The sequence below is a fragment of the Prunus dulcis genome, chromosome 7, assembly GCF_902201215.1.
Source record: "Prunus dulcis chromosome 7, ALMONDv2, whole genome shotgun sequence".
NCBI lineage: Eukaryota > Viridiplantae > Streptophyta > Magnoliopsida > Rosales > Rosaceae > Prunus > Prunus dulcis.
This window is the reverse complement of record NC_047656.1, coordinates 10,063,440-10,089,433: the sequence shown is the minus strand read 5'-3', so window position 1 is coordinate 10,089,433 and position 25,994 is coordinate 10,063,440. Positions and strand designations below refer to the sequence as shown.

The 25,994-nt window shown below is 38.6% G+C and overlaps 4 protein-coding genes across 7 annotated transcripts; 3 read left to right on the top strand and 1 right to left on the bottom strand.

Annotated features, from left to right (window-relative positions):
• The first annotated feature begins 2,167 nt into the window (after window positions 1-2,167).
• LOC117634715 (enoyl-[acyl-carrier-protein] reductase [NADH] 1, chloroplastic-like) lies at window positions 2,168-7,151 on the top strand. 2 transcript variants are annotated; one of them, XM_034368909.1, is made up of 13 exons: window positions 2,180-2,369; window positions 2,806-2,824; window positions 2,975-3,302; window positions 4,040-4,149; window positions 4,233-4,288; window positions 4,426-4,510; window positions 4,598-4,645; window positions 5,232-5,306; window positions 5,389-5,500; window positions 5,633-5,736; window positions 5,883-5,940; window positions 6,569-6,667; window positions 6,784-7,151. In XM_034368909.1, exons 3-13 carry the CDS (start codon window positions 3,026-3,028, stop codon window positions 6,936-6,938), a joined length of 1,179 nt encoding a protein of 392 aa, XP_034224800.1. In that variant the 5' UTR covers window positions 2,180-2,369; window positions 2,806-2,824; window positions 2,975-3,025; the 3' UTR covers window positions 6,939-7,151. The 2 variants fall into 2 exon arrangements, with proteins under 2 accessions (XP_034224799.1, XP_034224800.1); XM_034368908.1 differs by lacking the exon at window positions 2,806-2,824 and having other exon boundaries at window positions 2,168-2,369; window positions 2,992-3,302.
• Window positions 7,152-7,250: 99 nt separating this feature from the next.
• LOC117634713 (non-structural maintenance of chromosomes element 4 homolog A-like) lies at window positions 7,251-10,862 on the bottom strand. 3 transcript variants are annotated; one of them, XM_034368907.1, is made up of 7 exons: window positions 10,447-10,862; window positions 8,920-9,000; window positions 8,574-8,826; window positions 8,396-8,486; window positions 8,093-8,309; window positions 7,899-7,990; window positions 7,251-7,813 (listed from the first exon to the last, which is right to left on the bottom strand). In XM_034368907.1, exons 1-7 carry the CDS (start codon window positions 10,568-10,570, stop codon window positions 7,523-7,525), a joined length of 1,149 nt encoding a protein of 382 aa, XP_034224798.1. In that variant the 5' UTR covers window positions 10,571-10,862; the 3' UTR covers window positions 7,251-7,522. The 3 variants fall into 3 exon arrangements, with proteins under 3 accessions (XP_034224798.1, XP_034224796.1, XP_034224797.1); XM_034368905.1 differs by having other exon boundaries at window positions 7,899-8,309; XM_034368906.1 differs by lacking the exon at window positions 8,920-9,000 and having other exon boundaries at window positions 7,899-8,309.
• A 5,163-nt stretch (window positions 10,863-16,025) lies between these two features.
• LOC117633469 lies at window positions 16,026-17,353 on the top strand. Its single transcript, XM_034367092.1, has one exon. The coding sequence runs from the start codon at window positions 16,115-16,117 to the stop codon at window positions 17,105-17,107; it is 993 nt and encodes a 330-aa protein (XP_034222983.1). The 5' UTR covers window positions 16,026-16,114; the 3' UTR covers window positions 17,108-17,353.
• A 643-nt stretch (window positions 17,354-17,996) lies between these two features.
• LOC117635645 lies at window positions 17,997-21,886 on the top strand. The gene is made up of 3 exons (XM_034369983.1): window positions 17,997-18,470; window positions 18,595-19,303; window positions 20,712-21,886. The coding sequence occupies exons 1-3, from the start codon at window positions 18,076-18,078 to the stop codon at window positions 21,723-21,725; spliced, it is 2,118 nt and encodes a 705-aa protein (XP_034225874.1). The 5' UTR covers window positions 17,997-18,075; the 3' UTR covers window positions 21,726-21,886.
• Window positions 21,887-25,994: the final 4,108 nt, after the last annotated feature.

Here is a 25,994-nt window from a genome sequence, read left to right as displayed (position 1 = left end):
CCCGTGGGGTCCACGATCTCCGATGGCCAATCTGGGCTTCTCTGAAGGTTCCTTACAGAGGAGGAACCATATTCTGCGAATTTGGTCCGAAACGGACAGTCGGATTAGCCAAAATCGCGTTATCGCTTAAAATCCAAACCCTAGCCTTAGGGTTCGCGATTTCGGAGTATCCGGGACTCCAATTCGCAATCCGTCGAATCCTCCACGATCCTGGAATCATGTAGACCGACATATCCAAAATTCAGTGCGATCCAACAATTTGACGACACTGCACCCAAGGATCGCGCGATATGGAAAATCTGTTCGGGGCTCAAATGGACTCCAAATCGAGATCCGCGAAATCCTACGCGCTCGTGACGACATAAGGATCACAAAAATACACAGAGTCCCATCACCACCCTCACCCACGCGCCGCCACACGCGCGGGCAGATTTGGTGTCCAAAGCGATTATGGGTTGCCGGAAAATCTTGGAACCAAGACCCCAAACTCCTATCCTAGGTAAAACACCCCATTTGGAGTCACTTTTGTTCTTGGACATACCCCAAAAAGTGATCGGAAACGGCCGATCACGGCGGCTGAAATTTTGGCCAAATTTCAAGTCGAAAATCGAACGTTCTAGAGCTAAAATCGATCGAAACCCATACATCCATCAGCTAGAACACGAAAAATAGCTGAGAAACTATACCTTACTCGATCGATTTGGTAGAGAATTGAGAGAGAACGAGGAGCTCAAACTTCAAACCGAAAAACCGGCAAAAATGACAGATTCCGGCGAGCTCCGGCCACGGCAACGGCAGCGACGGGTCAGGAAATGACGGCGGTCGAGTGGTGGTTCGTTTGGTACCAACGGCGGAGATCGGCTCCAATTGTGGTGGCCATGGCGACGTCGGGAAGGAGGAAATGTCGGGCTGCTCGCGGGAATCGGGCGGAGAGAGAGAGGAGAGAGAAATGAGGAGAGAGAAGAAGGAGAGGGATAAAAATCTGACTTTTTGGCCAAATTACCATTTTACCCTTCGCGGTATTTTGATCGTATTTTATTTGTTACAACTTCGATTCGGGTCTACTTCGTGTCTACGGACTGGTTTCACCGTGCTCTACGCAACGACGCAAGCGGAATTGCCAAATTCTTTCTTGATCAAAAAGTAAACTTTTTCCCTATTAAAATATGTGAGGGCAAAATTGTCCTTTGGGTAGAATAAAGAAATCCTAATTTTCAGATATTTTGGTTTGGGTTATTACAATGCATGAAAGTGCAGTTTTTATTAAATTATTTACCAGATAATGTTTTGGTTGACTAACTTCTTAAAGTTGAAGAAAAAATATTTCCTACATGTATATTATAAAGGTATTTATTGCAAAATATTATTCACTCAGTGATGTTACTGATACAAGAAGTTCTTAAAACTATTCACCAAACTGATTGTTTTTTGTCTCAACAAATTCATGTGATGTAATGTTTTTTGTCTATAAATTAGAACAAGTCACAGTGGGCTGTGAATAAAAATGGGCAATCTCATAATGGGCTGTTATAGCCCCATGGTTGATTTTGCCTCTCTTTTTGTTTTTTTGTTTTTTTTTTTCTGAGAAATTCAAGTACGCAATTATAATGTTGTGGGGATTTGAACCTGAGATTTTTTATATGTAAGTTAATGCTCTTTTTGATCTGTTGACCTTTTAAAAAAAAACATTTTCAATACAATGAGGAGTAAAGTTTAGAATTTTGTAATTTTTTATGTGAGGATCAAACGCACTGAGCAGATAGCTAGGTAGGTGTATATAGAAATTTCCCTATACCATTGATCGAATAATTAAACCAATAAGAGTTGTTATCTTTACACTCGAAAGTTGTGTGTTCGAATTAACCTTCCAATATTAAAGGCGAGCGTAGTTCAGTTTAGCCCGATTTTTCTCCATAACCGAAACCAAAACTAAAGATTACATGCCTAGTTCAGTTTTGACCAAAACCGGCCAAGGGAAGCTAACCAACCCGGACCTATACATGTCGGATTTTCAGTTTGGGCCTGAGCACAACTGAGTTTTGTTTTTTGGATTTTTCACTTCCAGAATCTTAAGCCCATCGCATCCATATGCACAAATCGGGCACTGAAATGACAGTCCAAAGGCTCCATTTAATAACAGGGACAAAACTGTCATTCACAAGGGCGCCAAAAACAACACAGCTCAACGCTCAGTCCAGTGTCCACCCCCCTCATTCGGCACTTACAAAGCTTCCCAACACCAACTCCCCAACAAACCAAGACTTCGATTTCATCGAAACCCACACACAAAAACAGACACTCACATTTCATCTAAACACAAAACCAAAACCTTGCTCTTCTCTCCCAAAACACTGCAGCAGAGGTCAAAGGTGAGTCTTCGGATCTCTCTGTGAATGTGTGCATGCATCTCACTGGTTTCTGATCAGTTAAAAAACACAGCTTTTGATCATGTCGCTAACGTTGTTCACTGGGTTGATTCAATGTCTCGTGTTGTTTGTGTTTCCAAAATTTTCTGATTCATTAAGGTTTTGTAGAGACATTTGTTGAGTGTATTATGATCCCACGTTGGAAATGAAAAATGAAAGCCTGGCCTAATAGTTTAAGTGATCTTGGGTAAAATTGGCTGCAATTGTTTAGACACCTTTAGGAAATGGAAAGAAACTAATCTTGTTATTATAATCTTGGTTACCATCTAATCCAAAAATGTGTACCCAATAGTTGTTTTTATTTTTGCTCCAGATTTTTTGCATTTCATTTGTTGAATACTACCACTCTGATGAAGTTGTTTAATCTTACATGTTTCAGGTTGAGACAGATTAATTGCTAGTTTTTGGTTGTATTAGTTTGATTTACTGCTTGTGTTGGTTGTTAAGAATTATAATTAGAGATATCTCTAATAATTGCTGATAACATGTCACAAGTTTGAGCTTACTAGCAGAGTGTTAGTGTTGCTACCTCTATTACTGATGTATATGCTTCTCCGTCTTGCAGAGTTTGTTTCAGTTTCTGGTGATTTGTATCTAAGATGGCCACGACTACAACTCCTGGATCCCACATGGCAGCAGTTAAGCCTTGCATATCCTCCTCTCGAAGAACTTATACTTCAGGCACAGCAAATTTTGGTACAAACAGTGAAGTGGGAGTTTGGAGAAGGCTTAAAAGTTCTTCTCACATCTCAGCAACGCAGCCATTCTTCCAGAGCTTCAAATCAGGGCCTACGAAATCTGTAAAGGCTGTCACCAGAGCAATGTCAGGAGCAGCTGAGAACAGTCCGTTGCCAGGATTGCCTATTGATTTGAGAGGTCAAACATCTTTCTTCTTGTATATTTCTTAAGTACTCAAATTTGTAACTTGTGTATGAGTGTTTTTCATAGTTGTCGTGAACTTACATGCTGAATGACACAATTAGAATAGACCAACAATAGTACGCGGCGCTCTAGGAATCGGTTGGATTCGAACCGACGAATAGAAGTTTTGCACTTAGTCACTTGGCTACAGTTCCCTATCAATTCTATGTCTTTCCCCCTTAGCGCAAGCACTAAGTTATTAGGGTTCACAGTTAGACATATTGTATAGCATACCAGCATCCTTGTGAACTCATAGTGTCTGCATAAGTTACTGAGTGACAGATAAAAAGGATGACAGGAATTAGAATGCTGCCAACAAGAGTCAGAGATTTGTCATGAAGTTTCCCAAGAAGGTCCTTGTCATCGTCATCATTGATAATTGATGTTAGTTTATTGTTGGTGTCAATAATGAATGCCACTAGTTTACGATTTTTAATTCCAGAAAATCAAGAGAGTTATAGTTCTAAAGCAAGAGAATAGGAAAAGAAATGTGATTTCATCTAGAAAGACACTCTTGAAAGGCAAAGCAAGATCGTGGGTTTGCTTTCGATGTTTAAATTATTTGATCCCAAAGGTAGGGTGACAAAGTTTTGGAAAAAGGAAGTAACTATTGATATTTTGGCTTTCCAAGGCTGCTTCCTTTAGTTCATATTCTCCACACATCTATCTAACACTGGGACAGCTATTTGCAGGAAAGAGAGCATTCATTGCTGGAGTGGCTGATGATCATGGATATGGATGGGCAATAGCAAAATCTCTTGCTGCTGCTGGGGCTGAAATTCTAGTTGGTACTTGGGTGCCGGTATGTAAATTGATCTAACTGAATTTGTGGAACCTTAACTTCTGAAAAACTGTAGTCTTTTAATGAAGTTTTATTCGTTATAGGCACTTAACATTTTCGAATCCAGTTTAAGGCGTGGGAAGTTTGATGAGTCGCGCAAGTAAGAGCAGATTTTCATTTCCTGCATTTTATGCAAATCTGTTGATGTTTTTTGAGCTGTCTCAAATTCTCTGTTATTGTTATTGAAGTTTATTGCTGATTTAGGTTTTTCTTTTGATTTCTATTTTTTTCTTTCAGATTGCCAGATGGCTCTTTAATGGAAATTACCAAGGTTTACCCATTGGACGCGGTTTATGACAATCCTGAGGATGTCCCTGAAGATGTATGAATCTCCTGATTTTAAGTTTTTGGAATATACAATAAAGTCAAATTATATTTGTAGTGGTGCTCATATTGTGGTTTTGTACAGGTAAAATCCAACAAGCGCTACTTGGGGTCCTCTAATTGGACTGTGAAGGTATCATTTTTGTGTGGACTAAATTACTGTTCAATTGAAGTTCGTAAGATTTTATTGACTCTCAGATATTGACTAAATTTTTAGCCTTTAAGTGACACACAGAGGAAAAAGGAAGGGCACACTAGTGAGGACCTTGGCTCCTCCCTTCCTCCCTCCCCCTCCCAAAGAAAATGAAGTTTTGACATAAGATTGGCCTATCTAGTATAATGAAATTATTTCCCATAGCTCAGACCTGACACATAGACAGAAACCTCCACCCCTAGTCAGATAGACATGAAATTTGACGCTCTTGTGTGCGATCTTTAAGATGAAAAATAGAATGTGTAATGCGTATAATGGTTAAAATTTATAATTCCAGATGTTTCTGGTCACTAGAATTCATGGTGAATTACATACTTGAAATGCCTCAAGCTTATGTGGAAACATATGTTTCCAGGTGTCTCTGGTCACTGATGTCCACGGTGCATTGCATGCTTGAATTTGGTCGAGCTTATATGCCTTTCTGTTATAGGTTATGTTTCCAGATGTTGGGTTAATAAAACTGGCCCAGCTTGGGTATTTTGGCTAATTCTGTAATGTTTTGCAGGAGGTTGTGGAATCTGTAAAACAGGATTTTGGCAGCATTGATATCCTTGTCCACTCACTTGCTAATGGACCAGAGGTGAATATGTCTTCACATTTTTTGTTTAGCAACATTATTTAAGATCTTCACGGTACTTAGGCAGTAAATGTATCATGCACAGGTTACTAAACCTCTTTTGGAGACATCAAGATATGGGTATCTTGCAGCAATCTCTGCATCGAGTTACTCATATGTTTCTTTACTCAAGCACTTTGCTCCAATAATTAACCCAGGCACAGTTCTAACTTTAATGCTTTATTTCTCCTCCTACCCCTCCTCCCCTCTTTATTTTTCTAGAATCCCATGATGTTGCAGTGGCTTTTTGTAGACAGCATAGAATCTAAAGGTAAATTTTAACATGACAGGTGGTGCTTCAATCTCTCTAACGTACATTGCTTCAGAAAGGATCATTCCAGGGTATGGTGGAGGCATGAGTTCAGCGAAGGCTGCTCTAGAGAGTGACACACGCGTGAGTCTTTAATTGTTTTGCTTTTATAACAGTTCTTAGACTGACCATTTCTAGATTCTCCCTTTTTTTTTTCTCTCTCTTTTTTTTTTTTTTTGGGTGATGAAACATATATATATACATATATCACATTTCTTCCCTTGATTCAGGTGCTGGCCTTCGAAGCTGGAAGAAAACACAACGTTAGAGTCAACACAATATCTGCTGGTACTACAGTTATTTTCTGTTGACAGAATCTGTCTTCCACTCTTAATGGAAACATAAAATGACCACCTTGTGTTCGAAAAAGTGTTTACATTCTAATTACAAAATATCGATGTTATTGCCTTTGATGATAAAAGCTATTTAGTAATTTAGGAATTGATGCCCTTCTGCCTGGTACTACAGTTATTTTCTGTTGACAGAATCTGTCTTCTACTTAATGGAAACATAAAATGACCACCTTGTGGTCGAAAAAGTGTTTACATTCTGATAACAAAATATTGATGTTATTGCCTTTGATGATAAAAGCTATTCAGTAATTTAGGAGTTGATGCCCTTCTGCACATCAAATTAAATGTCTTATTTGATGATTCTGATTAACATCTCTTAGAAGAGATGTGGTGAACCTCTTCCTATCATATGAGTGTACGTGGATCTTGGTTAAAGTCAACCCTCGACATTCGATATAAGATGCTCATATGCAATAATGGTCTTCAGATGGCAGATGTGTCACCAAATAGCTTATCGGGGCTTCAAACTTATCTAGACCTCACATTTTTGTTGAACCCTAAATGCTGCATAGTTCCATGTTCTCGCATTTTCTTGTTCATATGTTTTTTCCCCCCCTATGCAGGACCATTAAGAAGTCGTGCGGCAAAAGCAATTGGGTTCATTGATATGATGATTGATTACTCATCGGAAAATGCACCCTTGCAGAAAGAATTATCTGCTGGTGAGTAATTAAGTACACAACCAAATGCAAGCATGAATTTCCAAATTTTCCATTCTTCATTAGACAAGATTTTTACCTTGCAAACTTACATAAACTTTAACCATTCATGGAAACAGAGGAAGTGGGGAATGCTGCTGCCTTCCTGTCATCACCATTGGCATCAGCTATCACCGGTACTGTTCTATACGTCGACAATGGTCTAAATGCAATGGGAGTGGGAGTTGACAGCCCAGTTTTTGAAAACCTTGATATTCCAAAAGCAGCAAAGTAGCGCTGTGCTAATGCTATAGCAGTCAAAAAACAACATGGGTCTTATTCATGCTTTCTATTGAAGAATTGAGGGTAGGTCTTTTTAGTTGGAATCCATTTTTGCTATTGACATTATCATGTATGCTGTGTCCAACATAACATTGTAATTGGTGTAATTGTTATTCAAGACCAAAATGAAGGGTGCAATGAAATTTCCACCAAGACTTTTTATTAACATTTTGTTTATCAAATTGTAAAATAATTCAAATGAGGTTAGGACTAACATATATAATATTGCTGCTAGAAATCATTTTCTAACCGGGCCATCCACGAATGATGAAATTTTCACCTAAAAAATTAAAATATGTGTATAAAACTAAAAGGTTCTCTCAAAAGAAAGTATACGATACAAGAACCTTCCACTTCCAGTATCAAATAGCCAAAAGGGCCAAGAGGTGGAAGGTGAAGGCATAGTCCTATGTGTGAAACCCAAGCAATGCATCTGACATACAGAGAGCTAAATGACTGCTAGTTGGTATACTTATAAAGCAGAAGTCCTAAATGTCCCCAAAATTTGTATACTTCATCCCTCCCTTAGTAAATACTTCACATCAGTTTACGCTTCCCTTTTCGGATGGCAGCAGTTCTATCTTCAGAGTAATCACATACTGGCGAGTCTTCTACAACTGATTGATTACTATCAGCCGTGCCGCATCCCCCAACTGGCCGCTGCTGTAAAACCAAGCCTCTGTGTCGGGATAACTTCCTAATTGGTGTTTTAGCTGTGGTTGCTTCAGATTCTACACATTGCGGATCGAACTGAGAATTGCTTGATATGTTTTCTTGACGCCGGTGTGGCATCAGCTGCTCTCCATCCCCAACAGACTCTTTCATCAACTGCAAATTCCACAAATGCACCATTTGGAAAATCATTCAATGGATAAGCTACAATAAACATTCAATCAATAAAATCTTAACGTACCTTCCAGTCCTTGAAATCAAATCTGAACACGAAATGGCAGTAAGCAACCTCCCCTGAGGCAATTGCTTTGGCAGCAGGAGCATTCCTTGGAGCTGAAACACCAAACACAAAACTATACAATAACACCAAATAGAGAATAAAAGAGAAGAGGTCCTCAGTCAAATAAGAAAGTGAGCAATTGCAAGGGATCTTACAAACTAGATGATGGCCTTCTTCATTAATTTTTATTTCAGCCCGCCCATCTTTAACCAGAAATGAGAGGGCAAATAAATTTTCCACCGTCTGCGCAAAAGAATTCCCATTCAGGACTAGATTTTCAAGCCTGGCTCTTCTGTTTTTCCTCAAGATATTAAACATTGCTGTCACATTCTTAACCGTCTCAGGTTCCTCTTCTACAGCAACATTATCAAGCTGCATAAAGTTAAAGTGAGTTTTAGGTAACTGCTCAGTGTTTCATGAGAAAACAGAAGATACCCTAAGCCAAAAACCACCCTTACCTCTTCTGGGGTATCATTTTCTGTAGGCTTCACACGTTTCGTATGAACATGAGCCTTCCGTTGCTTTACTTCAGCATTCATAGGCCCAATCCTGAAGGAAGAGCAAACCATATAATTATTTAAAGAAATCGAAACCGAACGAACGTATAAAAAAATTGATCTTCGGAGCTGTCATTACATAGTGCAGCATTGGGGGCTTCTCTGGAAAACATTTGAGACTTCAGTCCCAATATCCTTCCAAGATATTGAGCAGCTAACCCCTTCTCTGTTACTTATCAGCCCGCTTTGTTGCCCAAAGTCTCTAAGAATACAGGAGACAAAATCTGTAGCTGTGATTCCTTCCTTGTTCTGCGCCTTCACAGAGGTCATCAAGGTGTTTGCAATGTCCAAAAGCGCCTCTGCATCAGCAACTTGCTCTCTTGGATTTTGTACTGAAATTCATTGCAAACCAATCAATTAAGCCTTCATCCCAAATGTAAATTTCTTAGTTTAAGAGAAATCTACGATAAGAAAAGGGAAATTACCCATCTCATGCAAGCTATCCACTTCATTAATGATCGAATTAAACTTGTCGGAATCCACTTTTGTAATGTCATCTCTTTCATCTTCGTATCCGTTTCAGTGACACGAGAAAAAGAGATAATTAGAAAGAAAGAATATAAAAATTTAACCATAGGTTTCCCACAGTTTCCTTACACTCCAAGAAAATTAAACTGGCTTTATTTGCGTCTTTACAGACTAATCCACCTCCCTAAACTACTTACTTGTGTGGGAGAGAAAAAGAGAAAGCACATAACATGAAGATTAATCCCATGAAGAATAACAATCCAAACCTCCATTATAGAGACAGAGCATCTCCAATGGAATTAGTATATGGGGTAGCAATGTTGATTTGATAGGCCAAATAGGATAAAAGCCCCTCCAGTGGAAGTAGCAACTCATATCTTAAATACAACATGTGAGTTAACCATAGCAATTTGGGTCTCACAACATATTTTAATCAAAAGAATTGTTTATTTATTCATCCTAACATACTTGAAGGATGGGTTGGAGGGACAAAGTTTTAAGGTAGCAAATTCTAGTATCAAAGTGCCACATAGGTTAACAAAGGACACTAGAAAACATTTGCTATCCCCATTGGAGATGATGCTCGAAGAATAAACAACCCTGAAACCAAACAACAAACACATCCATTTTTGTAATGTCCTCTAATTCATATATGTTTAAGTGACATAAAAAAAAAGGTTAGGGATCCCGATATATTTAAAGATTATGCATTTATCTACATTTAACTATATTTAAGTTATTTTAATAATCTCACGAGTTATGACATGACACGTAAATTAATATATATTTTTCTAAACTAACTAATGTTAGCCGACTTCTATCTCCCCCACCCCCACCAACCACCCCCACCCTATCAGCTACTTCATCTATTCCTTATTTATTTGTCATTTCTTCCCGCCTCAAAAATCTTTCTTGTCAATGGGGAATTAGTGTTGTAATTCCTCAATCGATACAAAATAAGTTGTGAAGAAAAAAAAAATAAAGGAGGAGTGCACGGGGAAGATACGGAGAAGATGACGAGAGAGAGAGAGAATGAAAAAATAGAAACTAAACTCTGAGCTATATTTAATGTGTATGTGTTAAGTCGTTAGATTATTATTTGATCTAGATATAGTGAAATATAGATAAACAAACAGTTTTTAAATCTAGAAGCTCGAGATTTAAAAAAAAGGGTAATTTCACTACTTGAACTCCGATACAAACATTTAAAACCATATGGTTTCCTATAATTTCACTACTTGAACGCCAATCAAATTAAACTGCCTTTTTTTTTTTATGGAAACAAAACAATGCGAAGGAAAAAACACATAGCACGATGATCTTTCTCAGCAACCAAACAGAGAGCAGCAAATTCCAAACCAGAATTTAGTGAAGAAAAATTTACAAACAACTCTGCAACCCAATATCAAACACATAAACCACACAAAAGAGAACACAAATAAATCATCAAAAATTTGAAGAATGAGAGATTGATAAGTAGATACCGTGAATGAGGGTCTTCACAGTAAAATAGCGTGATCGGAGAGCTCTACGGTCAGCCACGGCTTGCGGCTGCTCCATTTTATCTCTTCCACGGCTACTGCTACCGGCCAATTCACGTTCCATCATCCCTTGAATCAACTACTTCAACTTTCTCTGTAACTTTCCCGGGAAAATTCGAAACCAAGCAAAAATCAGGGAAAATACGTATTTTCTGAGTTTCTTTCCCGGTTAAATAGAACCATGGCAAATTCAATGTATTCCGAAGGTTACTTTCTGTGGTGAAACCCAAACGAATCGTATAGCACAATATGCTAGTTCGAAAATTGTTCTGAAAATTTAATATTAAAAGTTGAAAAACCCTAAAGCATCGGAATTTGAAGAGTTGTTTTCCCTCTTCGTCTCTGTTTCCTCTGTTTTACGCGGCTGTTGGGCTTTGTTTGATTTTCTGATTTCGAAGCGGATTTATTACAAATGCACGCGTTTGTCAGCACGATGGACGGTAGAGATTTCTTTCATCTTTAAATTGTTGTGCAAGCTATATGGGAATCTTCCTGCGTAAGCTATAGGTCAAAGTTTTATCATTTCTTTTGTTGGTAGGAAAAATAAAACTTGTATTACAACTTTTTATATATAATATAAGCGATAGTCTAACCCACAAGAGAGATAATGTTTCTCACACGCACACTACTCAAGTATCATGACAGTTCGAACGTGAGACCACTGGACTATCAAGGTGTCATGAGAGTTCAAACTAGAGACCAATAGTTTGCAAGTCAAGATCTTTTTTCATTAAGCTAGATCTTGTTGGCAAACGTATATTATAACCTAAAGTATGGAGTGGTTGTATATATATATATATATATATATATATATATATATATTACTTAAAATGACAATCGAAAATTAGGAAGGAAAAATGATTGTTTCTTTAAAAGGAAAATTCCCTATGTGGGTGATTTCTTGGGTCAAATATCGTTTCGGCCACTTAGGAACGTTTGGCCTAATGATAGCATATATTTTGTTGAAGGAGTCTCAAGTTCAAATCTTATTGACTATACATGATAGAATAATTGAACTTTGCAATACATATGATACATTCGATATTGTTGTATGTATATATATATATGGAAATGGTAACAATATAGGAAAAAGAAAATTATTTTTGAACTTGTTGACTATACATGATAGAATAATTGAGCTTTGCTATACATAATGATACATTCGATATTGTTGTGTGTGTATATCTATATATGGAAATAGTAACAATATAGGAAAAAAGAAAACTATTTTTAGTTACCAAACCAAATTCATTGCAATTTCCCTCCACATTATCAAAGTTAATTACAATTTATCATTTGAAAAATAAATTTAAAGGGCAATTTAAGATTACAATTGAAAAGTGATTGTTAAGTTAAATTTTTACTACTATAATAGAATAGTAAGTTGTGTAATTTATAGTTATTACATCAAATTACACCTATTATTAGGCCATTTTGAAGTGCGGTGGAAATATTCAATATTTTCAAACTCATACATGAAGAGCTTTGCCATTTGGGTCGTGGATGAATTTCTTGGGAATGAAATTCCCATGCATAATCACACGTAATGGGTATGGAAGATATTCATTCTCAGGTTTGGTTTATGCATTATTAAGATTGAAAAGTTGTTTAGTTTTCCAACAATACCCATGAGTTAAGTTATTGGATTCCCAAGGATACACTTATCAACATAGGAATACAATTTCATACACATTACCAAGCTATTAAACCTTAAACCAAACGGCTAAGAATTTGTATAAACCTACAAATTTTAATCTCTTAATTGCCTAATCTTATAAGTTAGGGCCAGTTTGGCATTGTTGTGCTGTGAAAATAATCGCTGTCAGATTTGCTGTGAGAGAAATCAGTTTGGTGTTTGGTAAACTTTTTGTTAAAAGTGTTGTTGGTACTAATTCCCTCATATTCAGAAAATGATTGCCGCATAATCATTAAACTCAGCGCTTCTTCAAAACTGATTCCTTCATAATCAGAAAATGAAAGCACCTCATTAGCTGCTTTCCTTATAGCTTTCTCTCAAAGCAATTTTTAACAATAAGTGATTTTCTCATAGCTTACTAAACGGGCTGGGCTTCCTAAAATTTTAAAAAAAATCACTTATCACCCCAAATAATGCTTATGTGGATAAAATTTTACAAAATAATAAACAATTGAAAATAAAATAAAAAGAAACTCTATGTCTCTCTCTCTCTTTTCATACAACCCTCCACTCACAACAAAACTTGCATGCTCAACTCAGACCAATCACCATTTTTCCTCACCCCCTCCCCAGCTTACAACCACCTACGCCCGAGGGAGTTGTCATTGTTCCACTGACTCGTGACACAGTACGAAAGCACGATAATAAGATAAAGAGAAAACAAATGTTAACCCTAAAAGTTGATAAACTTGAATCCACCTGAAAATAGTGAGAAACCCTCTTGATTTTATTAATAATATAATATGAATAAAAGCTAACAAATACAACTACATAAAGAGTGCTGCTATTTCCACCCACATGTCCTATTTTCCCACCCACCTTATCTTTAAACTTTTAAAGACAAATTTAACCATATTGTAAAATGACTTAAAAGAACTTAAGGAAAAAGAAAGAGAGAAAAAAAAAAAAAAAACAAGAAGTAAGACTTCTCAAGTTCTCACGTAACCTTATCGTTAGACAGAAAGAAAAAAAACACAAGAAAGCTACGACTCCTTGCTCATGATTCTTCTTATGACTTTTCAGTGCTTAGAACTCCATTCTCAAATAATTTTCTTCTTTTTTCTATTCATTCAATCAAATTGTTTATGAAGAAGAAACAACAAGAGAATGGATGTTGAAGAGAACGATTTTGACAAAAATGAACAGAATTTCTAAGATCTTTACGATTACTTAAAGCATTGGGAGATGAGTATTTCTTGGACTTTGATTTTTTTTCCTTAAACAAATTAAAAATCTGAAAACTTGGGATGAATCAACAATTCAACAATTTGGGCACTGTTGATTACACAAAGAACATTCCTTACAAAACTAGTTTGGCTGAGGATTCTTTGAGGCATGAAAAGATGAAGAAGGCTTTGGGGGTTTAATGGGTCGTTGGTTTTTGAGGAATGCAATGATTTGGTGGGGGATATTTTGCATGAAGATGTGATGAAGAGTGTGAAATACATGGTGGAATATTTGATGATGAAGAACAAGGTCTTGCTGTGCCATGTGAAGTTTGATTTGAGAGATGGTGTGGTTTCCATTGAGGCAGAGAGAGAGAGATGTATAGTAAACATGAGAGACAAAGAGAGATGGAGCATGAGAAATGGAAAATAAGCTACCACAAAAAATGAGAGAGAGATGTGTGGGCCGTCAGAGAGAGAAAGAGAAGACATGAGCAGAGAGGATATAAAGAGAGAGGAAATGAGGTAATAATTAAAAGGGTATTTTAGGAATATTAGTGGGTGGAAAAATAGGATTGTGTTTTTTATAATTTATATGATGGGTGAGAAGATAAGGTGAGTGGGAAAATAAGGTAGGTGGATGGAAATAGCAATACTCTTACATAAATTATGTTTAAATAGTAAACTCAAAACCCTAATACACATAGGAATTCTTAAAGATTCCAAATTATTCTTAAACTTAACTACCAAGAAACCAATCAAATCATAATATCAATAAAATAACAAATCTTATTAGATCTTAAAGGTTGTAGTTACATTTGTAGTCTTGTGCAATGAGGTATTTGCTTGGTTTTTCCAGATTAGTTGCTTTTATGCTGGAATTTCTTTGGCCTTATGAGTGGAGGTACACCTTGTTGGCTTGTTGTTGTCGGTGGATTCCTCTGTATTTGGATTAACCCTTTTTGTGGTTATTGTGCTTTCGTATTTGTATTAACCCTATATAGCTATTTGTATTTGTATTCGCCCTTAGGCATGAATTATAAATGCAATCTATTACATTCCTTTAAAAAAGTAAAAAATAAAAAATAAAACATTGAATAAAATATTTTCCTCGCCATAATCCATATTTGCTTCAAACTTGCTCAACCAATCAAAAAACCCAATGATATATCTTTCTTCCCCTTGTAAGGCCATGACGGATATCGTGATTCTTTCTTATTGTGTGTGTTCTTGCCAATTTTGAACCAAAAGATTTTCTTTATTTTCCTCCATAAGAATTTACCCATAGTTTGTCCTAAATCATGCCACTGCCAAGACATGTCCACCCACAGAAAACATAAATTTCACATGAGTTGGGACGAGACGAAGACATTGAAACCTAGTTCAAATAGATTGGAGCACAATTCGAACTGATCCACGACGAGCAAATGAATGGAGTTGGAGACACGCATGAGCTATTGATAGTCCAAGTAAGCATAAAATGTGGGATCTACACTGTCAATATTAGGGATGGGCACGAGTTGGGTTAGGTCGATTTTGTTCCCAACCTGTTACCTAACCTATACATAGCCGTGTATGATTTATTGAGCCAAAAAAGGGCTCATTATTAGGTCAACCCAGACCAACCAAACCCAATTATGATTGGGTTGCGTTGGTCAATTTTATCAGTTTTGGGCCTAATTAAATGGATTTTTTTATATATATTATGGCATGGATATGACTTAAAGCAATATGCAAGAAAAGTATTTGCTTAGTTTGGCCTCGTTTACAAGATTGCATCTCCATATATGCCAATATCGTAAAATTCAACTAAGTAGATGTTGGAGTGAAATTTTTTAGCTCCTCGAACAAGTAATCTTTTTTTCATGTTGAGAAGCCATGGATCATTCTTGTCAGTGTCACCAATGAGAGAGGAGGGGGTACTTGTAAGAAAACACTACGAGCTCAAGTCAATAGTAGTATAATTACAGGAGAGTTAGAATAATATTGTCCTAGCATGTACATTGTTTACGAGTTTGTATATGAGTTTGAAAATGCTAAATGGTTCAATGGACTTAAAAATGGCCTAATAGTTAGGGTAGTTTCACCTATTTCACATTTAATTTTTATTTGTTATATTAGGGGAAATTGAACTATATACCTATCATGATTCTCATTCATTGTTCCCCCATCTCTTTCTCACTAGACTATCTGGGGGCTGGATTCACGAATGGAGACTCCACCTTAGAGATGGAAATGCAAAATCTTAAAGCAATAATATCATGAATTCACGATTCAAATTTTAGTTTTTGGGTAACGCACGATTCAATTTGAATATACTAGCAGCAAGCATTAGGCAACCAAATCCGCGCGTAACGGTCCCAGCTAGCCACTCAGCGGAATTATTTCCACAAATTTTAAAAATTTCAATAATTCATTAATTTTAGACTTGCGAATTTTAAAAATTCAAAACCTTCTTGCCACGTGTGGCAGCACCACCCTCCTGACCCATTTGCAGGCACACATATGGCCCTAACATTTCAAAATATTACAGCATCCTCAGACTACGAGATTTGTAATTTCATCAAAAAACAAGGGCTAAATTTTGACGGAAACACCCGAGAGCGAAGACGCCGATGCCAGCTCACACGCCAAGCTCAAATCCAGCCAAAACTCATTTCACTGTAACTCCCAAGAGACAAAATTGATATAAATTTCGCCCCCCCCCCCAAAAAAAAATTCACAATTAGGGTTTTCTACAAAACCAGAAATGAAAGCTTCGGTCAAATTCCGCGAGGATCAGAAGCCATTGTTGAGGGCCAAGGTGCCCCTCAGCATATTGGGCCTGCCCTTTCAATCTGGAATCGTTGCCGGCGAATCTAAGGAGCTCACTCTCAACCTCGGCACCTTCTTCGAATCCGGACCCTCCATCCGGGTCGGTTACCGCCCGAATGACACGTCCAACCCATTCTCCCTCATCGTCAAGACTGGGACCGGTCCCTTCGGCTCGCCGATCTCCAGTTCCATGCTCATGAGCGCCGAGTTCAATCTGCTCGGCAGCGGGAAAAACCCTAGCTTCATGCTCCACTTCAAGCCTCAGTTCGGAGACTTCTCGATCAAAAAGTCGCAGTCCTCTGTCTTTCAAAAAATCGTAGGTCCAGCTGACGGCGTCGTTTCGGCGGAGACACCAGCAGTGGATACCGCGTTTATGGGGAAGAAAATCACGGTTTTGCCCTCGGAAAATCAAGCGGCCGGAATTATCGCCGGTGTGTTTTCCGGCATGGAAATGGCGGCGAGGACGTCGATGCCCGTGAGGAACCGGGGGGTGGTGAACTTGCGGTGGGGGGTTAGGGTGCCGGCGGAGATGAAGAGTACTGGGGCTAATCCGATTGCGTTTCAGAAGATCCCGTTCCTGGTGATGAACAAGATCGGGATCGAACACGTGGACGTTGCAGATTCGAAGGTTAAAACCACGAAGGCAGCAGAGATGGAAAAGGGATTGACATTTCCGGGAAATGCCGAGGTGGCGGAGGCTTGCTTCACGGTGAAGCGTCAGCTGGAGGCTTTACAGAGCGAGAACGGGTTGCTGAGAAAGGCTGTGGAGGATCTCAGGCAGGAAATCGCCGGCGCCACAAAGTCGATTTCAAATTCAGGCAATGGGGGCAGGAATTCTGGTGGGAAAGTTGACTGGCGGTCAAACACCGAGAAAAGGTCGTCGGAGGGTGATGTGAGTGAGGAATTGAAGAAGGCACTCAATCACTGATGTGGCAGAGCTACGAAGTTATATAGTATGTTTTATTTATTTTGGTATTTGTTAGGTATTTTGTTATTGATTTGTTTTGTGGTTGGTGTAAAAATTGCCGAATAAAATAGTAAGAATGGTGATACTTAGGGATGAATTTTGAATTAAGAAGTTGATTCAACTGTAGCATAACAAGAGTAAAATGCACCAGTTTATTGCATTTTGGCTATTGAATTAAAAAAAAGTAAAAACATTTAAAAACATTTACAATAGTTGTATTCTATCTCCGAAAAATAACGGATTTGATTTGATGATTTATGTGGCAATTATGTTCACGAGACAATAGGCTCACTCGTGAGTTGTGTAAAATGCTAAATTGCCTACATGCTTTACTCTTTCTTTTGCTTGGTATCCAACTTTTCCGACTAACCCAAAAAAATATACATTGGGAGCATTTATTTCTACATCCCATATTTTAGGTAAGATTCTCCAAATGTACATTGGACCACTAGAAAGTACTAGTAGGAGTATGGGAGGGCATTGTGCCCAAGAGCCCAAACCCAATCTAATATCTAAACCCAAGTGTTATGTTATGAGCGTGCGTGTGGCTTATGGACCTTTGGAGCCAGTCACATCCACGACAGATTTATTGGGTTTCATTATCCTGACCGTACGAATAAATCTAGTCACTTGGATGGTACACGTCGGCCAACAGTCACTTGCATATTTCGAAATTGATATTTTCAATTTAGGAGGGCAAAAGCGTAATTTAAATAAATTACAATGACTAAACAAATTCGTGACAAAATAGTAATTTTGGCCGACAAAGGCAAAAGTCCCCATGCTCGAGATGAGTGCCTATTCCTAACACAACAAACTTAAAATTAAAATTAAAATTAAAACAAAACCAGAAAAAAGGAAGAAAAAAAAAAGCACAGACCCAAGACGCAAATAGACCCAAGGGAATTAAAATCAATCAAACATGTTAAATGAACGTTAAATCAGTTGTTGCAGAGGGAAGTTGTGACAATGGACTGAGTGACTACATGATTTTCTTGATGGATAAACCCAATTTTCCCGAGAAACAAACACCATCATGGGGCACGTGGGAGGAGCTTCTCCTCGCCTGCGCCGTCCACCGCTTCGGCACGCAGAGCTGGGACGCCGTCGCCACCGAACTCCGCAAACGCAGTTCCAATCTCCATCTTCTCACCCCGCACGCATGTAAACGCAAGTTCCACGACCTCCGACGTCGTTTCAGTCAAAACGATGCCGCTTCCGGCAAAGACGACGATACTCCCCCTATTCCTTGGCTAGACCAGTTGCGACAACGCCGTCTCGATGAACTCCGACGTGAACTCCAACGCTACGACCATTCCATCGTGTAGAAATCTAAACGCTACGACCATTCCATCGTGTAGAAATCTAAATCCATCACGATAGCGATTTGAATTTTTTATTATAATCAAGATATTAAATTCAATTATTTGTGTGATATAATCATGTAGGTCTCTGCAGTTGAAGGTGGAGAGATTAAAGGAGGTTCGCGAACAGAGTTTGAGAGAGACCGAAAAACCGGTTGAAAAATCGGATCTTGAGAAGACTGAAGAGGAAGAGATCGAACACAAAGACGCCGAACCGGAAGACAATTCGCCGGAGAAGAAAGGTATCTCCGGCGAAGTCTCCGAGCATGACGACCGGTCGTGTAACGAATCAAACACGACAGATCCGAAACACGAGATTTCCGAAACCGAAGTCGCCGATGCTGATAAAGGCTCCGGACAGACTGAACCGGCCGGTGAGGAGATTGAACCGGTGGAGAAGTTGGATAATCCGGTGGTGGAGGATTCGTGTAACGGAAGCTCCGATTCGGTGGTGAAGGAAACGGCGGTTGTGGAGGCGGAGAAGGGGAACTCCGGCGAGTTGAAGGAATCGGTGGCCGAGTCGAAAGGAAGGGAGGAGGAGGGGACGAAGGAGAGTCCGAGTAACAGTGAGGTGCAGAGCTCGGCGAGTTTGTCGAGAAAACTAGGGCAAGAACCGAACTCGGGTGGACCGGGCGGTCCGGACAGACCGGAAGAACCATCTGAACCGGACCAAGAGGATGAATCTCCCGCCATGAAGGGGGTCCCCGTTGAATCTCAGCCGTTGGCTGAATTCCTCGGGATAATCCGGTCTCATAAGTTTGCCTCCTTTTTCGAGCGCCGGCTTCATTCTCAGGTTCGGTTATTTATTTATTTATTTAAAAGAAAATTAGTATTGTTTTCATAAAGTAAACGGCGACGTCTTTAGGTCGGAGGTCGCTGTCCAATAAGGTAGCGACATGTCACCGCGGGTTTAATGGCTGTGACGTTATGTTGTTCTTTTGCCCTATTTGAGAGCGGTTATATTGTACGTGATGGTGCATATTAGTAAGTGTATTAAAAATTCGCCTGAAAAGGACTAGTTGGTACCTTGTTGGAAGTATTTATGTGAGCAGTCCCGATCTTTTGGACCACAGGAGTCTAAGAGATTGTGGTCATCCACCGTTGGATATTAATCCAATGGTTCAAAATGATATATATAAATGCAATATGACATAAATGATTATTACTCGATTCAAGTCAACCGTTGAATTTACATCCAACGGTGAGTGACCATAAATCTCTTGGACTACAGGAGTCCAAGAGATCAGGACTGTTATGTGAGTTGGGTGGATAGGTCTTTATGTGCCTACTCGATTTGTCGATTAGATATTTCCTTTTATTTTGTAGTCATTCTCAATAGACTACTATTATAGTTGATAAGCCGTGCGTACCACATCATGTCAAGGGTTGGCATGAAGGAAGAGGAATTTGAATTTAGAACTTCTTCCAATAAGTCGGAGAAATTAATAATTAGTCAATGCGAAAGGATATGACAATTTGGCATATTCATCTAATTAAAAAAATTATTCATCTTTGTCATCCTTCATCTTTTGCTTGGTGGTGGTTTTTTGGGATTTGCTAATTGAGGATGCTATCAGGTGAATAACTTTAGATTTTTATTATTTGAAAGGGATACTTTTTCTTTCTCGTGCTACTTTCTGAGTTTGCATTCTATCCTTGGCCAATAAGGCTATACCAACTCTCGTTGGTGCAATTTGACCATACAAAAGTGGTTGGCCCCACCATTTCCTTGTTGCAGGAATCTCATTTTTTGTTGTTTCCCTCATCAAAGTTAGTAGTGACATGAGATTTGGTTGCTCTATTGGGATAAAATCTGCTTGGTGATAATTGGCTGTTCCCTTTTCTTTTTCAACTTATGGCAAGATGTGAACCTAGATTTACCATTTCCCCACTTCATGCTTATGCCATTCAAGCCAAAGCTCATGGGCCCAAAATTGCGCTTTCAACTCAGAAACTGCAGGGCAATAAATCAAAAAAGACAACACCAGCTTGGCATGAAATGTTAACCCAAAAGTAATTTTGTAAAAATTTGATTCTAGTCTCATATCTAGCTAATTGGTAAGTGGATTTCTGAAATGTCAAAATTTTGAGTTGGGATGACCTTATTATTCTTTGCATAAACGTGTCATCTTATCTTTAATAACTTTGGTTACTTGTGCAGAATAAATGACAGTGTGATTCATGGTTCTCTAATGTTGCAGGAGACCCCCATTTATAAAAACATGATTCGGCAACATGTAGATTTTGAATTGGTGCAAACCAGACTTGAAGGAGGTCGGTACGAACCCTGCAGCAGATTCTTATTTTTTCGAGATCTGTTGCTTATTTGTAACAATGCCATAGTCTTCTTTGGGAAAAAGTCTCCAGAATACAAGGCCGCGTGCGAGCTTCAGTTACTTGTTTCGAAGGAAATGGTTCTTCAGGCTCCTAAACAAGATCCACCACCTAAAGAAGAAACTCCGAAACCGCCAGCTCCACCTCTGAACCAGGATCCTGAAACGTCGGATTCATTGCTAGCAAAATCAAAACTTTCACTTCCACTGAATGCTTGTCGCAAGCGCAGCTCAATTACTGCAAGAGCATCCACAACATCTTCTTCTGGACCAGACAGAAAAAAAGAGCAAATCACTACCTCATTCCGTGATGTCAAGCCAGCTATAAGTTGGAAGCAAAAAGAAGAATCCTCGGATGAAGTTGAGAAACTTCACGTCACCAAGAAGAGAAGAAAAGAAAGACTCAGGAGCAGTTCAAGAAACAACTCGAGCAAAAATGGCAGGAGCCATGGTAATACTAACAACGACAGGAATTCAGAAGCCAATGACGGGTTTTCAAGCAGAGTAGTGACAAGCAATGAGAACTCAGAGTCCAAAGCTGAGACGGAAAAGAAGAGCAACACTAATTCAAGTGGGAAAAAGCGAAGCGCCGCAGATTTTTTGAGTAGAATGAAGAGGAGCTCCACATCCAAAACTGGATTATCGGCAGAGACATCAAAGACCCCGGACAATAACAGCAGAGGAGGAAGAGCAGAGCAGAGGAAAAATGGAAATGGCAAGGGAAATGCACAAAAAGATCAAGGTTCGCGCAGAGGTTCTGGTGGGAGACAAGCTGCAAAAGAGCAAGGAAGTCCCACGAAAAGGAGTGTGGGACGGCCCTCAAAAAGGGCAGCCGCACCAGCAACAGCTGGTCCGGCAAAGCGAACTAGACAGAGAGGCTAATGAAACCGAAGCAAGAGACGGATGACATTCTAAGAAAATCAAAGGAGATGAATGGTTGTCTGAACAGGGTAGGAAGGGAGTGGTTGTTTTGGTAATCTGCCTGTGCTATAGTAATAGATATGGTTATTTTGTGGTAAGAGTTTATTTATTTTTTCTTTTTATGATGGGAGTATACATAACGATACTTAATTGCATTGTAGGGTTCTAATGAGAGTTCAACAAGGATTAGGGACCTACCCGTCAACAAATCCCTAAGTTTTTATTTACTTCCTTACATGGAAAAAAAAAAAAAGAAAAAAGAAAAAAGCAGCCAGTCTAATGGGGAACCCTTATTTTAGGCATCCTTGTAAAAATGCCATTCAAATGCAAAATCAACACAAAATCCTTCAAAAATGGTAGTGGATAGCATTTCTTCAGAACAAAGTCATCGCCAACTAGCCTCTCTCTTTCGCTCTCTCAACCATTATTAGCCAGGTACCAACACTCTTTTCATGATGACTAGGAATTCCTGTTCATCCTTTTATTTATTAAAAAAATAATAGTATAAGCGATAAAACTACAGGGGAATGAGGTTTCTCACACACACAACCAAGATACCATGTGGGTTCGAACTTGAGCCCTCTTGTCTGCAAGTCAAGGCCATTTTCAACTAAAATCCCCTTTCATCTTTAAACCAACCCAAAGAATACCAAAATGAAATAGCTAACGTTTTCAGCTCAAATGGGCTTTAAAGCCATCACCTTTGATATGAGAAGAACGTACGCAGGCATATTCATAGGAATGCCTTCACGATGTAGTTGTTGCCCTAGTTTTCATGTCACGGTGTAGAACAACTTGTAAAATCAGGCCCTAAGCTCCAAAAGCCTACAGGGGGGGTGTGGGTTTGTGTGAAGTAGGTTATATGGTAATAACCTACCTTTTTAAATTGTAAGTCCTTTAAAGGTGCACACATGAATAAACACAAACACTAATGTGGAGAATAAAGAACAAGAAAAAGCATTAAGTAAATAACACGCAACAAAGGTTGACCCAGAAACTCAACAAGGGGAAAAACTTGGGACACCAAGCCAGGAGAGTTCTAATCTACTCTGTTAAGAAGTACTAGAAAAACGAAAGAAGACTTAGCTCAAACTATCACCCATAGGCAGCTACAATCTAACCTTTCAACAAGTACCTTTTCTTTACCTCTTAATCTAACCTTTCAACAAGTACCTTTTCTTTACCTCTTATATAGGCAGCTACAATCTAACCTTTCAACAAGTACCTTTTCTTTACCTCTTAGTAGCAAATCTTCTCCAAGTCTTTGCAAGAGTACCAAGCTCAAGTTGCATGTAATTTGATATATGAAGTGAGTTGTGGTTTCACAAATTCATCTTTCTTAATCACAATGATGATTAAGCTAGAGAATTGAAACCAAATGTTGTGATGATTAAACTACAAGTGTTGAACTTGAAGCATATAGTTTAAATCAATATTACAACAATTAAACAACAAAACATTAAGTCGAAATCAATGTGAATGTACTTGGAGGAATTTTATGTGTATGCAATCATACTCACTCTCAAGTAAGAGCAATAAAAATATTTTTTGAATGCTCAAGAGCAAACAAGGCTAGATGGGCCAAAGCTCGGCTCAGCCCTGTCTGATGGTTAGGCTCGCTTGGCCCAGCCTGCTCTAAGAGCCTTTCCAACGGGCAGCTGAGCCCAAGGATAGGGGGGAAAAAAAATTCGTTCTAGCGGTCAGCCCAAGCCCGAGGGGGGAGTGGGTCCCACCAACTCGGGCCAGCCCGAAGGCCAGTTCAGCCCGCGGGCGGTGATGTCAGTGCTTGCGTCACGCTGACGTCAGCGAGCGCGTTCAAATTTTTTTTACCGTACGCGCCAACGGTTAAAAAAATTTGAACCAGCGCGCGTTGACGTCAGTGCGATGCCAGCTCCAAAGGGAAGATGCCACGTGTCGCCCCCCCAGCGTTCAGATCAGCTTCTCCGAATCCAATCCAACGGCTGGCATTTTTTGGGAAATAAAATTATGAAAAATTCAAAATTTTTTTTTAAAATTCTAAAAAATTCAGATTTTTTTTTCTTCTATAAATACCTATAAATACCCTTCACTTTCAACACCAATCCTCATACATTTCATTATACTTCTACTATTATTCACTCTTTAATCAACATTTTCCTCTTTTCCACCTTGTATTTTTATTTCCTATTTTTATGGCTTCTTCTATCGAAACCGGAGGGGCTTGGAGCACCATGGAAGATGTTTCCTTGTGTGAGGCTTGGCTCCAAATTTGTTATTGTCTCGTGTCCGGCAATGAGATGAAATTTTTTCATATGTGGAAAAAAATTCATGCCGAATTTTGTGAAAAAATTCCGGGGTCTACTCGTACGGAGATGACATTATCTAGTAGTGGAAAATTCTCAATAAATAGTTGGGAAAATGGAGAGATGCCCTGGCAAAAGCGATGGACAACTATAGAAGGGGGGAAAATCGTACTAACGAAGTAAGTATTTTATAATTTTTGTTTTATTAAGTTTAATCTCCTAATATATATATATTTTGTTAATATTTATTGCATTTTCAATATTTTGTTAATATTACTTGCATTTTAAATATTTTGTTAACATTTCTTGCATTTTCAAAACTTTGTTAATATTTCTTGCATTTTAAATATTTTGTTAATATTTCTTGTATTTTAAATATGTTGTTAATATTTCTTGCATTTTAAATATTTTGTTCATATTTCTTACATTTTTATTTTGTTAATATTTCTTGCATTTCCAATTGTTTCTTAATTTTCTTGCACTTCTAATTTATTTGTAAGGTTAATTGCATTTCCATTATTATTTTTTTGTTACTTGCATATCCAATATATTTTAAATATTTATTGCATTTCCATTTTTTTGTTAAATAGATGATTCAAGCACAAATGTGGTTCGGTGCAACCGGGGGTGGCAAAAAAAGTTTCAACCATCATGAATGTTGGGAGGTGGTGAAATATTGCAAACGCTTCATAATTATTCCGACGGGTCCCGCCGTTGTGTTAAACGAGACGCCACTCCGTGATTCAATGACATCGGATTCACCTCTCGATTCTCCTATGAGTCAAGACTCACCCATCGAAAAGGAGCCGAGGCCCATTGGCCGAAAGGCCGCGAAGGCAAAGAAAGCGGGTAATTCAAGCAATAATAATTCAAAGTTTTTGGAGGAAATTGCAAGGCAAAACGGCATAAGAATTGAAATGGAGCAGAAACGCCAAGATAACGAGTTGGCCCTTCAAGCCGAGTATGCACGAGAAAGGGAGTATTTGCGCAAAAAAGATATGGACAAGACGGATCGGGAAACCATGGCGATGGATACAAGTCATATGTCCCCTAAAACAAAACAATTTTGGAAGCTAGAACGAAGGGATGTTATGAGAAGAAGACTTTTCCGGGATGATGGGCCTAGCAACACGGATTGGTTAAATGATGGAAACCATTAAATTAGTTAGCATACCTTTTATGTATTTGTATTTTTCATGTTTTCTATTAAAGTTGTTGTAATTCATGTATTTTATTTTAGTAGTAGTAATTCTTAATGACTTGTATTAGATTTCTTTATTTAATAAACAAAGCATTCAATAAATTACCTTTTTATTCAACATATTCCATACTTCAAACAAAACAAAATTAAAATAAAAAAAACTACAAACAAGGCACAATAATAATAACAAACCACAACCAAACCATAATAAATAAAAATACAACACAACCTAACCATAACTAAATAAAACATAACCAAAGCATCTATGCTCCATCATTCATCTTCATTGCCTTTCACCGCCCATAGATGCTCCATCAAGTGAACTTGACGCATTTCATGAATATACCGAAGATTGCATCTCTGTATATCGATCTATCATTCGGGTCATCAAATGACCATCCCTCACCAACGGTTTCGGCTCAAACGGTTCTCCACTTGGCCCCATGGGCCTTTCATAAATCCGTGTCAAGGCCGTGTTCATTGGATCCGGTTCGTAGACCTCTAAAGCATCATAATCGTACTCATCCTCCACAATCATATTATGGAGGATGATGCAAGTCATCATAATGCTTCTGAGGATCTCCTCATCAAACATACGGGCCGCACCTCGAATAATCAACCACCGAGCTTGAAGGATGCCAAAACACCTTTCGACATCTTTCATGTATCCTTCTTGATAGGTAGCAAATAATTTTTGCTTCTGGGATCGGGGATTCGGAATGGATTTGACAAAAGTGGTCCACCTCG

What these genes read in the sequence shown, in the direction of transcription:
- LOC117634715 (XM_034368908.1), top strand. Translation starts at nt 3,026, where the DNA reads ATGGCCACGACTACAACTCCTGGATCCCACATGGCAGCAGTTAAGCCT. An exon ending in ATTGCCTATTGATTTGAGAG is followed by an intron (nt 3,303 to 4,039) that starts GTCAAACATCTT and finishes AGCTATTTGCAG; the next exon opens with GAAAGAGAGCATTCATTGCT. An exon ending in TGCTCCAATAATTAACCCAG is followed by an intron (nt 5,501 to 5,632) that starts GCACAGTTCTAA and finishes TTAACATGACAG; the next exon opens with GTGGTGCTTCAATCTCTCTA.
- LOC117634713 (XM_034368905.1), bottom strand. Translation starts at nt 10,570, where the DNA reads ATGATGGAACGTGAATTGGCCGGTAGCAGTAGCCGTGGAAGAGATAAA. An exon ending in GGATAGCTTGCATGAGATGG is followed by an intron (nt 8,827 to 8,919) that starts GTAATTTCCCTT and finishes AATGAATTTCAG; the next exon opens with TACAAAATCCAAGAGAGCAA. An exon ending in TTGATTTCAAGGACTGGAAG is followed by an intron (nt 7,814 to 7,898) that starts GTACGTTAAGAT and finishes TGGAATTTGCAG; the next exon opens with TTGATGAAAGAGTCTGTTGG.
- LOC117633469 (XM_034367092.1), top strand. Translation starts at nt 16,115, where the DNA reads ATGAAAGCTTCGGTCAAATTCCGCGAGGATCAGAAGCCATTGTTGAGG.
- LOC117635645 (XM_034369983.1), top strand. Translation starts at nt 18,076, where the DNA reads ATGAACGTTAAATCAGTTGTTGCAGAGGGAAGTTGTGACAATGGACTG. An exon ending in CGCTACGACCATTCCATCGT is followed by an intron (nt 18,471 to 18,594) that starts GTAGAAATCTAA and finishes ATAATCATGTAG; the next exon opens with GTCTCTGCAGTTGAAGGTGG. An exon ending in AGCGCCGGCTTCATTCTCAG is followed by an intron (nt 19,304 to 20,711) that starts GTTCGGTTATTT and finishes CTAATGTTGCAG; the next exon opens with GAGACCCCCATTTATAAAAA.